General features: G+C 35.3%; 1 protein-coding gene across 1 annotated transcript; it reads left to right on the top strand.

The window, feature by feature from the left end:
• LOC127652766 (hemicentin-1-like) lies at window positions 1–10,192 on the top strand. Its single transcript, XM_052139132.1, has 10 exons — window positions 1–102; window positions 622–969; window positions 1,184–1,450; window positions 1,572–1,904; window positions 3,713–3,979; window positions 4,663–4,995; window positions 5,773–6,039; window positions 8,014–8,346; window positions 8,475–8,741; window positions 9,855–10,192. The coding sequence occupies exons 1-10, from the start codon at window positions 66–68 to the stop codon at window positions 10,190–10,192; spliced, it is 2,790 nt and encodes a 929-aa protein (XP_051995092.1). The 5' UTR covers window positions 1–65.
• Window positions 10,193–13,687: the final 3,495 nt, after the last annotated feature.

Below are 13,687 nucleotides of genomic sequence, written 5' to 3'. Positions count from 1 at the left end.
AGATCATTGCTGCCTATTTCATCCGGTAGACTTAATTTAGCATTTCTCTGCCAATCCAGTGAAGTATGAATATTTTACTTCTTTTAGTGTTATCTTTGTCAGGTAAGATCTTGTTTAAACCTACTACTGCTTTCTTTTATTCCTTCCATCTGTTTTGGGTTAGTGTGTAGACTACATTCACTTGTAAAATGTTACTTGATGGCAAGGGTTTGAAAAATTTACAGATTTTGCTCTTATGGAAGGAAATTGGTACTTTTATTCACAAAAGTGGCATTCAACTGATCACAAAGTATAGTCAGGACATTAATAACATGAAAAATTATTAAAAATGAATAATATATAAAATTATAATTTGTAATTGGTAAAGTATAAATTTCTTTCCAAAACAGCAAAATCTGTACATTATACGTAGTATTTTTGGCCACCAATGTGCATATATATATATATATGTATATATATATATATATAAACGGTAAATCTAAATTGTACCAATTGCTAAAACGAAATGTTAAGTATAATATAAATGTAAAAAGTGATTAAAATAAAAAAGAATTTGAAATATATTTGAATTTGTAATATATGAACTAATCTTATTGATTGATATGACAAACTGTGTTTCAGGGTGTCCTTTGGAGGTAAGCCCCCAAAACCCTGTACAGATTCGGTCTGAGAACTCTCTAGTGTTGGTGGCATCAGGACGTGAGGTCATCTTCACAGTACAGACTGTACCTGATGTTCTTGCCATCACATGGACCTCTCCTGGAGGAGAGAGTCTGGGCCTGTGGACTAATGGCCAGTCTGTTCTGAACCAGATCGCCCAGTACCAGGATAGAGTCACCTTGACGGGGACTCAACTCAGGATCAGTGCTAGCCAAATCAGTGATGCTGGAAACTACACTGTTACCTTTTATCCAGCTAGCACCTCTGGACTTAGCGTCAGCTCACTCTCAGTTGCGCTAAATGTCTTTGGTAAGTGTGAAAACAACTATACATTAGCATCTAGTACAAGTCATTTTTTTTTTTTATCCGGACTTGAAGATGGCTTGAAGTATAAACCTTTGTGAGCATTTCCATTGGTAGAAATTGAATTGTATCATCACCCTTTCTGTATTCATGAAAAGTAAATCCACGGCACTTTCAGAAAGTTTTTAAATTCCTACTTATTTTAACCAACCAATTTAAGATGCCGTGGCTGGAGTGAGTCTCGATGTGCCAAGTGGAGTTATAGAAGAAAAAAATGTGTCAATTCAGTGTAACTGGACTCGAGGCCAAAAAGCCACTGTGGTTTGGAGTAAAGGAGGCTCAGTTTTGTCCTCAAACTCCCATGCCAACATTAGTCGGGGCTCTCTGTTCATCAGTCCAGTGAGGAGGGAGGATGCGGGTGAATACACCTGCACTGTGAGCAACCCAGTCAGCCAACAGGAGTCTGTGGCCAGCCTGGTTGTGCATTGTGAGTAAATACTGCCTATATTAATTAATTTTATTAATGTTGACTGAGGGTCAAATTTACATGTACATTTAAAGTTGTGCAAATAAAGTTTTCTTTTGATTTTTATTCATTTGTTGGACAGCAATAAACCAGAGCCCAGTACAGATTCGGTTTGAGAACTCTCCAGTGTTGGTGGCATCAGGTCGTGAGGCCATCTTCACAGTACAGACTGCATCTGATATTCTTGCCATCACATGGACCTCTCCTGGAGGAGATAGTCTGGGCCTGTGGACTAATGGCCAGTCTGTTCTGAACCAGATCGCCCAGTACCAGGACAGAGTCACCTTGACTGGAACTCAACTCCGGATCAGTGATAGCCAATTCAGTGATGCTGGAAACTACACTGTTACCGTTTATCCAAATAGCACCTCAGGGCTTCGTGTCAGTTCATTCTCAGTTGCCCTAAAGGTGTTTGGTAAGTGTGAAAACAGTTATACATTACAATCTTTAATAAAAGAGCTTTATCTTGTCAAGAAAATTACATGACTGTGACTATGATTTTGCTATTGGTTTTTTAAACCTGTCGTGGCAGTTTCAAGGTATAATGTCCACTGTGTGGCCCTAAAAGCTTGTTAAATATTCTCCTAAACAGATGAGGTTTTTAAGGTAAATGCTCTATCAAGTTTTAAATATACAAAGCCAACCTCCCATCTAAACCTTCAACATAAACCTAACTGACAGATAAGTCCCTTTTAAGGCAAGTCAGTCCAATAGTGGCCGTCTTTCGAACACTTACATGCCTTTTATTTTCTATGGATTCAAGTGGAATAAACGTACTGCTCCTATCTTCTTAAATGGAATAAAACCGAAATCTCCAAAATGATTGGTCAGGCTTATGATCAAATTATACATTTCAAATCAGCAGTAAAATCTGGTATCATAAATTGTGCTTCTTTTGCTCAGATCACACTTAAAAACAAGAACTGTCCAGCTAATGTGTATGCACATACTTGAGTTGACTGACAGGCAATGTCTATATCTAAAAGTTGATTGTCTCTTTAAATTGCAAGGCAGGACCTTTTTTACATCCGGTATAATGGATGTTACAATTTCTGTAATTAATTTCAAAGCCAGTGCTCCGTCTTGGGCTAAACAGTCTCTGCTGATAGTCTCATCAAAAGCAAATGTTAGATGAAAAACAGATGAGGTTTTGAAAACCGACTGACCTCCCTACCCTAAACCTTAAACCTATACCTAAACATTAGTTTCATAAAAAACAAAAATGAGATGAAAAACACAATTGCTTAAGCAATCACATCATTTCCTGGTGCTTATGATGCTTTCGGTTCACACGTCGACTCACATATTGTTCAATACTGGTACTGAACCTTTGTATTGCATTCAGGTTTAACCCTCTATAGTTGAGCTACCACACAATTCAATTGTGTTCGATCAAGCGTGTAATTGTAATTGGTTATGTAAAGCAAACTTAAATTTTTCGCCTTAAAAGTTTTTAGATGTCATAAATTACCATTGTATGAAGAACAGAAAAGAAGTGTTTATGAACTGATAATCTGCCTTTTTTACTCGTGATTTATGTGAGAGTGAATGAAACTAGTGTTTATTTTACCAGGAAACTGCCGTGGTTATACAAAAAGCCAAGTAAAATTCATTTAGCAAAAATTTAGGTATAGTAACGTGATTATATGAGACCAGGTTGCAGCAAGGTACAATTTGCACTAAGTGATTTTTTGCTAATGGCTTAACTTTTAAACAAAAAGAAATTAACATTATTTTAGAAAAATATCTTTAAATAGACACACATGCTCAAAGATGAAGACTCTTAGAGATAAAGCTGCTTTATTCTATATACTGTATATGGTGCTGGATATGCGGCCATGTTGAGATAATGACCATATTAGCCTAGTTGCATCATCTCGAAAATCCCCTAAAATTGGACGTTTTAACTTGCGGAATAAAAAACTAATGAAAGGTTGTGAATAGCTGATTTCTGTGGTGGCAGCATCAGTAACTGATAATGTTACAAATTAATGTAAAAAATTGTGTTGACCTATGCAACAGCGGTCGTGGGGGATCACGCAACCAGGATCGAGCAAAAGCAAAGGTTTTTGGCAAAATCACAGCATTTTCATTGGTAAAAATGCTATTATACGTTTCCATGATTAGATTTTAGTAATTACACTTTCTTTACTCTTGAAAAGCACATTTACAGTGTTTTCAGATTGTTTATAAGTTTCTACTTTTTATACCAACCAACTTAAGATGCTGTGTCTGGAGTGAGGCTTTATGTGCCCACTGGAGTTGTGGAAGAAAGAAATGTGTCATTGCAGTGCAACTGGATCGAAGGCGAAGAGACCACTGTGGCCTGGAGAAAAGGAGGCTCAGTTTTGTCCTCAAATTCCCGCATCAACATCAGTGAGGGCTCCCTGTTCATCCACCCAGTCAGGAGGGAAGATGCAGGTGATTACACCTGCATTGTGACCAACCCTGTCAGTGAAAAGGAGTCTACGGCCAGCCTGATCGTGCACAGTGAGTGAAAACTGAGTATATACAGTCATTTAAGTAACATGCTTATTATTAAAATAGATTATGAGCAACTACTCTTGGTGTGTAGATCTAGGTCATGATCTTGGTGTGCATCATTTGCATGCTTTCACTTTAGCAAATTCCATTTGTGTAAGTAAAATAGTGTGTTTTTTCCACCCATTAATTTGTTTTTAGTAACTGCTTTAGAATCTACAAAGGGATAGTTTGACCAAAATGACTATTCTGTCATCAGTTACTCACCATAATGTTGTTCCAAATTTGTATGCATTTTTGTCCTCCGTGGAACACAAAAGGAGATATTAGGAGGAATGTTAGCTTCAGTCACCATTCACTTTCATTGTATCTTTATACATATAATGAAACGAAAGGTAACCGAGGCTAATATTCTGCCTAACATCTCCTTTTGTGTTCCACGGAGGACAAAAATGCATACAAATGTGGAACAACATTATGATGAGTAAATGATGACAGAATTGCCATTATAAGGTACGTGTTCCCTTACTTCTACTGCTCATATGACAAGTTGGGTTCAAATAGCGCCTCATCTGAGGGAATACGCTAACAAATATAACTCCACTCTTCTGACTTAAATCCATCTTTCTTAATGTTAAAACTTCCTTTTCATGCCATGCCTGTTTTTTTTTTTTTTTGTTTTTTTTGGGTAGCAATGTTGCAGAACCCAGTACCGATTAACTCTGAGGACTCCACAGTGCTGGCTGCATCAGGTCGTGAGGTCATCTTCACAGTGCAGACTGTTCCTAATATTTTTGCCATTACATGGACCTCTCCTGGAAGAGATATTCTTGGGATATGGAGTAATGGCCAGTCTGTTCTAAACCAGATCGCCCAGTACCAGGACCGAGTCACCTTGACGGGGACTCAACTCAGGATCAGAGCTAGTCAAATCAGTGATGCTGGAAACTACACTGTTACCGTTTATCCAACTAACACCTCAGGGCTTGGCATCAACTCACTCTCAGTTGAGCTTAAGGTGTATGGTAAGATGATAAACAGTTTTACACTACAATATATTAGTGCTTTTTTCTTATAAAGGGCTTGATCATTTAAAGGAATATTCCAGGTTAAATGCAACATCATTTCAACAGCATGCCTGGCACCTACATTATATGTATAGGTGTCTTAATTATTCTTTTCAGGAGGAACAACTTCTCTGAGTGGAGAAACTTCTGATTATGCATTTGCCATTTATGAGTTTTGCTCCACTTTGTTCCATTTAATAGTGCTGTCCCTTACCAGGTTTGCCGAATTAAAGGAATATTCTGGGCTCTTTAAAAAAGCAAAAATCTGGTTTAAAGTGAGGTACTTGAAATGGAAGTGAATGGGGGCCAATCTGTAAACGTTAAAAGTATAGCCACAAGACATTAACAATATGTGTGTTAACATGATTTTACTGTGACAAAATGGCTTACCAACCTCGAAAATGAGTCGAAAATGTATTTGTTTTCGGGTGTTATGTGTGTTAGTTGTAATCAACATTATGCCACAAATGCTGTCGATTGAGGTGAACTTGTATTGAACCTGGAATATTCCTTTAATTGATAAAGCTTAAGTTGTATTAAACCCAGAAAATATTCCTTTAAATGTAGTAGCAATAATGTAGTCACATGTACAGCAGAACAACATGCACTTCTACTAAACCTCTCAGGAGGATAAAAGACATAGCATTTCCCAACAATGGATTATGGTGCAATATTAATAATGTGTTCTACAGTGTTTTCAGAATGTTTCTACTTTTTTTAACCAACCAAATTTAGATGTCTTGGCTGGTGTGCATCTTGATGTGCCCACTGGAGTTATAGAAGAAACCAATGTGTCACTGCAATGCAGCTGGACTGAAGGCCAAGAGACCACTGTGGATTGGAGTAAAGGAGGCTCGGCCTTGTTTACACACTCTCACATCAGCATTAGTCGGGGCTCCCTGTTCATCAGTCCAGTGAGGAGGGAGGATGCGGGTGAATACACCTGCACTGTAAACAACCCTGTCAGTCGACAGCAGTCTGTGGCCAGCCTTGTTGTGCACAGTGAGTAAATTAGTATCTATATGAATTAATTTTAGTAATGTGGATTAAGGGCAAATATGTGTGTTGGTCTATGACTTCTATGACATGCATCATTGCTTTGAATTAAATTCTAGAAGAGTAAAAAGTGCTATGTAAATATACTGTCAGTTCCAGAATGGAAATGTCATCCCCAGTCCAAAAAGACTGGCTATTGAAACTAAGATGTAAAAATGACTCATTCCAAAATCCTTGGATTTCTGATATCAGAAACCCTAAAATATAAACACAATTTAGCACAGATTGATTTGTAAACCAGTCACAATGTAATATGTCTTTGCTAATAGGCTATTATTGATGGATAGGGAGGCACAAACTATAATGAACCCAACTGCAAACCCAAATTGCCAGTATGCAAGCATTGTTACTCATTTCACAAGCAAAATGCTGTTTACACAGAAATCTTAAAGGCACAGCAATGCAAAAAAGGACTTTGAGGCAGGGGGCTCTATTTTCGTGAGTGCGCAAAGCACAGCACTATGCACTATGATTACGCGCAACATCTTATCCAATTTTCGTGATAGTGCTAATTCTAAGCGCAATTTTCATGCCACCTCAAAGTGCAAGTGGCCATGGTTGGGAGTGTTTGTGCTATCTGTGGGTGCATGCGCACAAACTGTGGGTGTTGCAAATTTTCTGAGAAATAGATAATTGACATTTAAAAAGCAGGTCTTATCTCATCGAAAAGTCTAAATTCAATTCCTGAATTTGCAGTTTGGAGATTTCACCCGCAGATGGTAATAAAGTCCATGTCCAAACTCTGAAAATAAAATGGAGCATCAAATTATGTCCATGATGCTCACTGTTGTAGCTGTTGTAGCTGTTGGTCACTGTTTTAGCCGTTTTATGAAACAAATATTTATGAGATTTGTGTAAAACTGGATCATGGTTTATTTTTCAATTATTATTATTATTATTATGTTTATATTAACAATTGTATTTATGATTTAATTTGCATTGCTATTTTTCCACCTGTTGTCGTTCAGTGATTTTTGATTATATTTACTTTTTGTTTTGATGTGTAATTAGAATTTAGAAATGAATGTGGTTTAATTGTTTCATGTTTCAATAAATAAATTTAATATTTCAAAATCAAAATCGATCAGTAGAAGTGAAGTGCATTCCGGTATAATCACTGCGTCTAGCCATGATTTGAGTGTCAGTAAATGAAAATGATTAATAATACTTACATTCTCCATAATTTAGTGGAGTGAAAATCCAAATCTTGACGAGAACCACATTTTCCATGCGAATAAAAGGAGCGTGTCACTGTCATAGAAATATGCCTCAACAGTAATGCAGCTAATGAACAAAAGAACATGAGTCCATATTCCTATTCTTTTAATTCATTACATACAGTATTTTACATTTACACTACCAACTTCTTATGAATCTGCTGTTTTTGTTTATATCACTGGTGCTTGACAGGGAATGAACTATATAATAGGATGCAGACTGTGCCGTAGAAGAACTTCCATATTAAATTGCACTTGACCCAGCCTAGTAGTGCTTTGCTCACACAATTTTGCCAAACCCACATGTGCCTAGACTTAACACATGTTTGCATGAAAATACCAAAACTTCCTGGCCATGCCCATTGACTTTGCATGTATGACTTATGGCATAGTGCTGCGCTTAGCACTAGCACTCTTAAAATAGGGCTCAGGGTGAAAAATTACCATATAAAAGCTAAATATATATATTAAATATAAAAATAATGTAATGTGTTTTTCAGTCAAGAAATCTTTTACTAACATTAGTGGACCTCAAAAAAAAAATGATTAAAGAAAATCATAAATGTATAATATGACCCCTTTTGAGTTCTACTGCTCATTATATGATATGTTGGAATAAAGTAGCCCCAAACTCCTCGTTTCTTCTGATTTAATTCCATTTCTCTTGATGTAAACACATCCCTTTCATGTCATCCCTGGGCAGCAATGTTCCTGGATCCAGTACATATTCAGTTTGAGGACTCCACAGTGCTGGTTGCGTCAGGTCGTGAGGCCGTCTTCACTCTACAGCTTGTGCCTGATATTCTTGCCATTAAATGGACCTCTCCTGGAGGAGATAGTCTGGGACTGTGGTCTAACAGTCAGTCGGTTCAGAACCAGATTGCCCAGTACCAGGACCGAGTCACCGTGACAGCAACTGAACTCAGGATCAGTGCTAGCCAAATCAGTGATGCCGGAAACTACACTGTTACTGTTTATCCTGCTAGCGTCTCTGGGTTTAGCATCAGCTCACTCTCAGTTGAGCTAAAGGTGTTTGGTAAGAGTGAAAATAACAACATACATTTGCATCTCAAAGAGCTTCTTCTTGTAAAGAGTATAATCAGTAGTGCCAGCATCAGTAAACACTTTTTAAAGTTTCTTCTTCTTTTTACTAACTCATTTAAGATGTGGTGGCTGGAGTGAGACTGTCTGGGCCAGTTGGAGTTATAGAAGATAAAAATGTGTCACTCCAATGCAACTGGACTAAAGGTCTGGAGACCACTGTGACTTGGAAGAAAGGAGGCTCAGTCTTGTTTTCAAACTCCCGTGTCACCATTATTGAAGGTTCTCTGTTCATCAGTCCAGTCAGGAGGGAGGATGCGGATGAATACACCTGCATTGTGAGCAACCCTGTCAGTCAACAGGAGTCTACGGCCAGCCTTGTTGTGTATTGTGAGTAATTTATAAATGCTGATTAGTAATTTGCATTGTAGTAAACTCATCTAATGATACTTTCCATTCAAATTCAGATACAGGTGATTGCTACATTGCTACTTGCTACATCTTTCTTTTTCCAATGATCGGAAGATGACATATAAAGAAACAAAATACCAATGCGAACATTTCTTTAGCGGGTGTACAATTAACAACAGAAACCAAATTGCATGCAATTGTTATTGTCAACATCTGCCATGCCCTAGTACAGTTGCATCATCCAGCTGCCTTTCGTTCATCATATAGCTGCCTTCTAGTGCCTTTAAGTTAAAAGTGTATAGTCTCAGCCTCAGACAGTCCACCCAAAAACTGACCGCGATTGGCACTTTATATGTCAGTTAGATGACTCTTCCTGTCTAAGTGGCTGTTTCTTGGCCAGTTAAAGCTGCAAAAGAGCTGTTCAGCCATTATGTCAATTTGTAGGTGAACCTGGAAGGCTAATACATCATGGGTTCCCTCTGGAATTTCCTATGGGTTTTTTATTGCTAAAATTAGCTGCTTAAATAAGGTCTTTGTTTTACAACATAAATTACACACCGTGATACCTCCAATATGAATTTGAAAGCTCCTGTGTTTTAAATGTTGTTTTATTTGCTAGCAAGTTGCTAAATAATGACTACAACTACCACAATCGGCAGCTTCAATATTCACGTAATGTTTACCCCAGACTTTATTTTACTCATAAATCCAAAACTGCCATTATTAAAACCCATGAACGTGTGACAAAAAGTCTGACAAAAAGAGGTGTGCCATTGCACTTTTACAACTAGGAGGTTTGAAAATACAACTTTCCATGTACAGTGGAACACAGTCCTGCTGACTTGTGATCATTTGCATTTTTTTCCTGATCCTATTTGCACAAGTAAAATTGTGCACACAAATTTTTTCCCCATCCATTTGTTTCTGCTTTAGCATCCTTAATGTGCTTTTACTATTTAAATTTGTACATGAAATACTGTAGCTCCTCACTCTTCATCTTTGGGAGTACTTTCAAAAATGCAATTCTTCTCATCTGATTTAAGTCTATCTCTCTTGATGCAAACACTTCCTTTTTATGTAATCCCTGGGCAGCAATGTTGCAGAACCCTGTACAGATTCGGTCTGAGAACTCTCCAGTGTTGGTGGCATCAGGTCGTGAGGTCATCTTCACAGTACAGACTGTACCTGATATTCTTGCCATCACATGGACCTCTCCTGGAGGAGAGAGTCTGGGCCTGTGGACTAATGGCCAGTCTGTTCTGAACCAGATCGCCCAGTACCAGGACAGAGTCACCTTGACTGGGACTCAACTCAGGATCAGTGCTAGTCAAATCAGTGATGCTGGAAACTACACTGTTACCGTTTATCCAGCTAGCACCTCTGGGCTTAGCGTCAGCTCACTCTCAGTTGTGCTTAAATGTCTTTGGTAAGAGTGAAATACAACACACTGTAATTTCAAAGTGCAGGGCCGTTTCTGAGCATATGGGGGCCCTAAGATAAATTCTACTTGGTATATTATATATAATATCTTAAAACTGGAAAAAAAAAAAAAGTGTAAATAACAACAATAAATTAACAATTTATTACCAATAAACAGCTATACAATTAACAATAAATAACTATAAATAAATAAAAAAATAGCTATATAAAAAAAATTGGTACATAAAATAAAAATAAAAACTATTCATTTTATATATATATATATATATATATATATATATATATATATATATATATATATATACAGTATAAACATATTAACTTAAAATTGGCATATATAAATTGCATAAAATGCAAAAAAAAAAGAAGAAAAAGAAAAACTAACAATAATGCAATAATTTATTACCAATAAATATCTATACAAATTAACATTAATTGAATATAAATAACAATAAATAACAAAATATATATATATATATAATATATATATATATATATATATATATATATATATATATATATATATATATATATATATATATATACTTTTTTAATATAATTAATTCTAATATATAAATATATAAAAAATAAATACAAATAAATGAATCATTTATTATCATAACATAACTATACAAATGAATAATAAATGACTGTTAATATAATACATACAAACAAAACGTAGATACAATTTTTTTATTTTATATATTAACTTAAAATTGAACTATATTAATTACACAAAACACAAAGAAATTAACAATAACAATTTATTACCAATAAATAACTATACAAATAAAATTGTATATAAATAGCAATAAGTAACCATATAAAAAACAATTAAACAATGAAAAATTATATATAATATATTAACTTAAAATTGGAATATATTAATAACAAAAAATGCAAAAAAGTTACAATAAATTAACAATTTATCACCAATAAATAATTATGCAAATGAACAATACATGACTATTAATAACAATAAATAACTTTATACAACAAATTTAATAAATTTTTTTATTATATATTAACTTAAAATTGGACTATATAAATTACACAAAATGCAAAGAAATTAACAATAACAATTTATTACCAATAAATAATTATGCAAATGAACAATACATGACTATTAATAACAATAAATAACTTTATACAACAAATTTAATAAATTTTTTTCATTATATATTAACTTAAAATTGGACTATATAAATTACACAAAATGCAAAGAAATTAACAATAACAATTTATCACCAATAAATAATTATGCAAATGAACAATACATGACTATTAATAACAATAAATAACTTTATACAACAAATTTAATAAAATTTTTTTATTATATATTAACTTAAAATTGGACTATATAAATTACACAAAATGCAAAGAAATTAACCATTTATTACGAATAAATAGCTATACATATTAACAATATGAATATAAATAACTATATGCAATAAATAAATAAGTAAAAAAACAACAACATTTCTTTGCAGGGTTTATACAATTTATAGCTAGAAAAGGCCCTTTATTTTAATTAAATAAAGTGTACAAAATGTATAATTAAATTAAAAACAGTAGCTGTGATCCACCTTTGCCCTTCAAGTGTGTGAATCTTTTTGAGAGAAATCACAATATTTTCCTGCAAAGGCTGGTTACAATAAAAAGTTGTGCTTCTAAATGGTTTATCAAATCTGTTTGCTTTGTTGTCATTGTCCTTCTTCATTATGAAAATGTAAAAAAGTTGTTTACATTTTTCTTTTTTATTTATTTATTCAACTTAAGATGTAGTGGCTGGAGTGAGTCTCAACATGCCCACTGGAGCTGTAGAAGAAAGAAATATGTCAATGCAATGCAACTGGACTCAAGGCCAAGAGGCCACTGTGGCTTGGAAGAAAGGAGGCTCAGTTTTGTCCTCAAACGCCCGCATCACTATTAAAGAGAGATCTTTGTTTATCAACTCAGTCAGTAGAGAAGATGCTAATGAATACACCTGCATTGTGACCAACCCTGTCAGCCAACAGGAGTCTACGGCCAGCCTTGTTGTGAATTGTGAGTCACTTATCACTCACTAATTAGTGGTGTTTGCTAAAGATATGGCTTATGACCCCTGGGGGTGATTTCACACAGTATATCATAATTTCTTCTGCTTTTCTACTATAGATGGGCCAGACACACCTCAGCTGACAAAAATAGTCTCAGATAAGTGTGGAGGTATGGGGGACACTCTTGTGGGACAGACTGCTGTTCTTACATGTACGTCCAATTCTGTACCCCCTGCCTCATTTTTATGGAAACATAATGGCCAAGCACTGAGTTCTAGCCAACAAAACAGCAATAAACTCAGTATTCAGGTCTCCTCCATTAGTCAGAGTGGCCAGTATACCTGTGTTGCAATAAATAATGTCACTGGAAGGATGGCAGAGCAGCAGACAAACCTAATTATCGACCGTAAGTCATTGACCACATGGGTCTTAATTTCTATTGTCACTTGTTCATCACTTCGTTCACTGACTGGAAACTTTATTCACATGGCATTAGCATGATCAATCAAATTGTTAGAAGACTTGATTAATGTTCTATTAGTATTAACTTTCTATTGCTATTTCTTTCCTCCATTCTCCTCTTTTGATTATTACTATTTTATTTCACATATATTGTTCATTGCATTACTTGCCAGGCTTATTCCATTATTTGCTTCCATTATACACTTATACAATCTTTCTTACTCTCTTCTCCTGTGTTCTTCATTCTTTTTTGCAGAATCGTGTTCCACTGGAGCTGCAGTGTCATTTAGGCTGACCATTCAAATGCTGGTGCTCGTTCTCTTGCTGTCTATGCTAGCGCCATGTGACATCCAGTAGTTTTTTAGTTACTGTTTAGTGTATATCCAACCACGGCCAATTTCTTGGCAGACATGAAATTAAATGAGCCATTTTCAAACTTGGAGTGATCACACAAATGCCACCAAGGTAGCATGCCCACTGCCTGCCAGGCCATATCTCTGATGGTCAATTAAATCAAACAATATAGAAATACATGTCAGCCATTGTACTGCACCTGCAAAAAGAAAACTGTTATTTGAATCCAAAAATGGGCTGGAATGAGAGGATGTGTTTAATTGTGGAAGTGGCAAGTTATGATTTGTCCTATCTCCAAAATACTTCAATTTGTTTGTGCAAATGCTTGTAATATGCATCAAATCATACTTTTGTGGAATCAGTTCTAAGAGTTGTCATTTATTTATTTGATTAAGGATTTAATTTATTTAACTTATTTTAAGTGAATGAAATGGAACTTCTCAGGTGTGCAAGGATATTGTTCATTGAAAACGTATTTTATTTTAAATTATTTATCATCGTTTTCAGGTCATATGTTTCATCCATTACGATTTGCATTGTCATGAACAGTCATTAAGGGGTGTGAAAATGTATATATTTTGTGACTTCTGTATCCATATACTGTATGAAGTGCCAGACACAAATGGAAAG

Source organism: Xyrauchen texanus, chromosome 2 (genome assembly GCF_025860055.1).
Source record: "Xyrauchen texanus isolate HMW12.3.18 chromosome 2, RBS_HiC_50CHRs, whole genome shotgun sequence".
Classification (NCBI taxonomy): Eukaryota; Metazoa; Chordata; class Actinopteri; order Cypriniformes; family Catostomidae; genus Xyrauchen; species Xyrauchen texanus.
The sequence above is the reverse complement of the archived record's forward strand: the minus strand, read 5'-3'. Positions and strand labels throughout refer to the sequence as shown.

What these genes read in the sequence shown, in the direction of transcription:
- LOC127652766 (XM_052139132.1), top strand. Translation starts at nt 66, where the DNA reads ATGAATATTTTACTTCTTTTAGTGTTATCTTTGTCAG. An exon ending in TTTAGTGTTATCTTTGTCAG is followed by an intron (nt 103 to 621) that starts GTAAGATCTTGT and finishes ACTGTGTTTCAG; the next exon opens with GGTGTCCTTTGGAGGTAAGC. An exon ending in AGTTGAGCTAAAGGTGTTTG is followed by an intron (nt 8,347 to 8,474) that starts GTAAGAGTGAAA and finishes AACTCATTTAAG; the next exon opens with ATGTGGTGGCTGGAGTGAGA.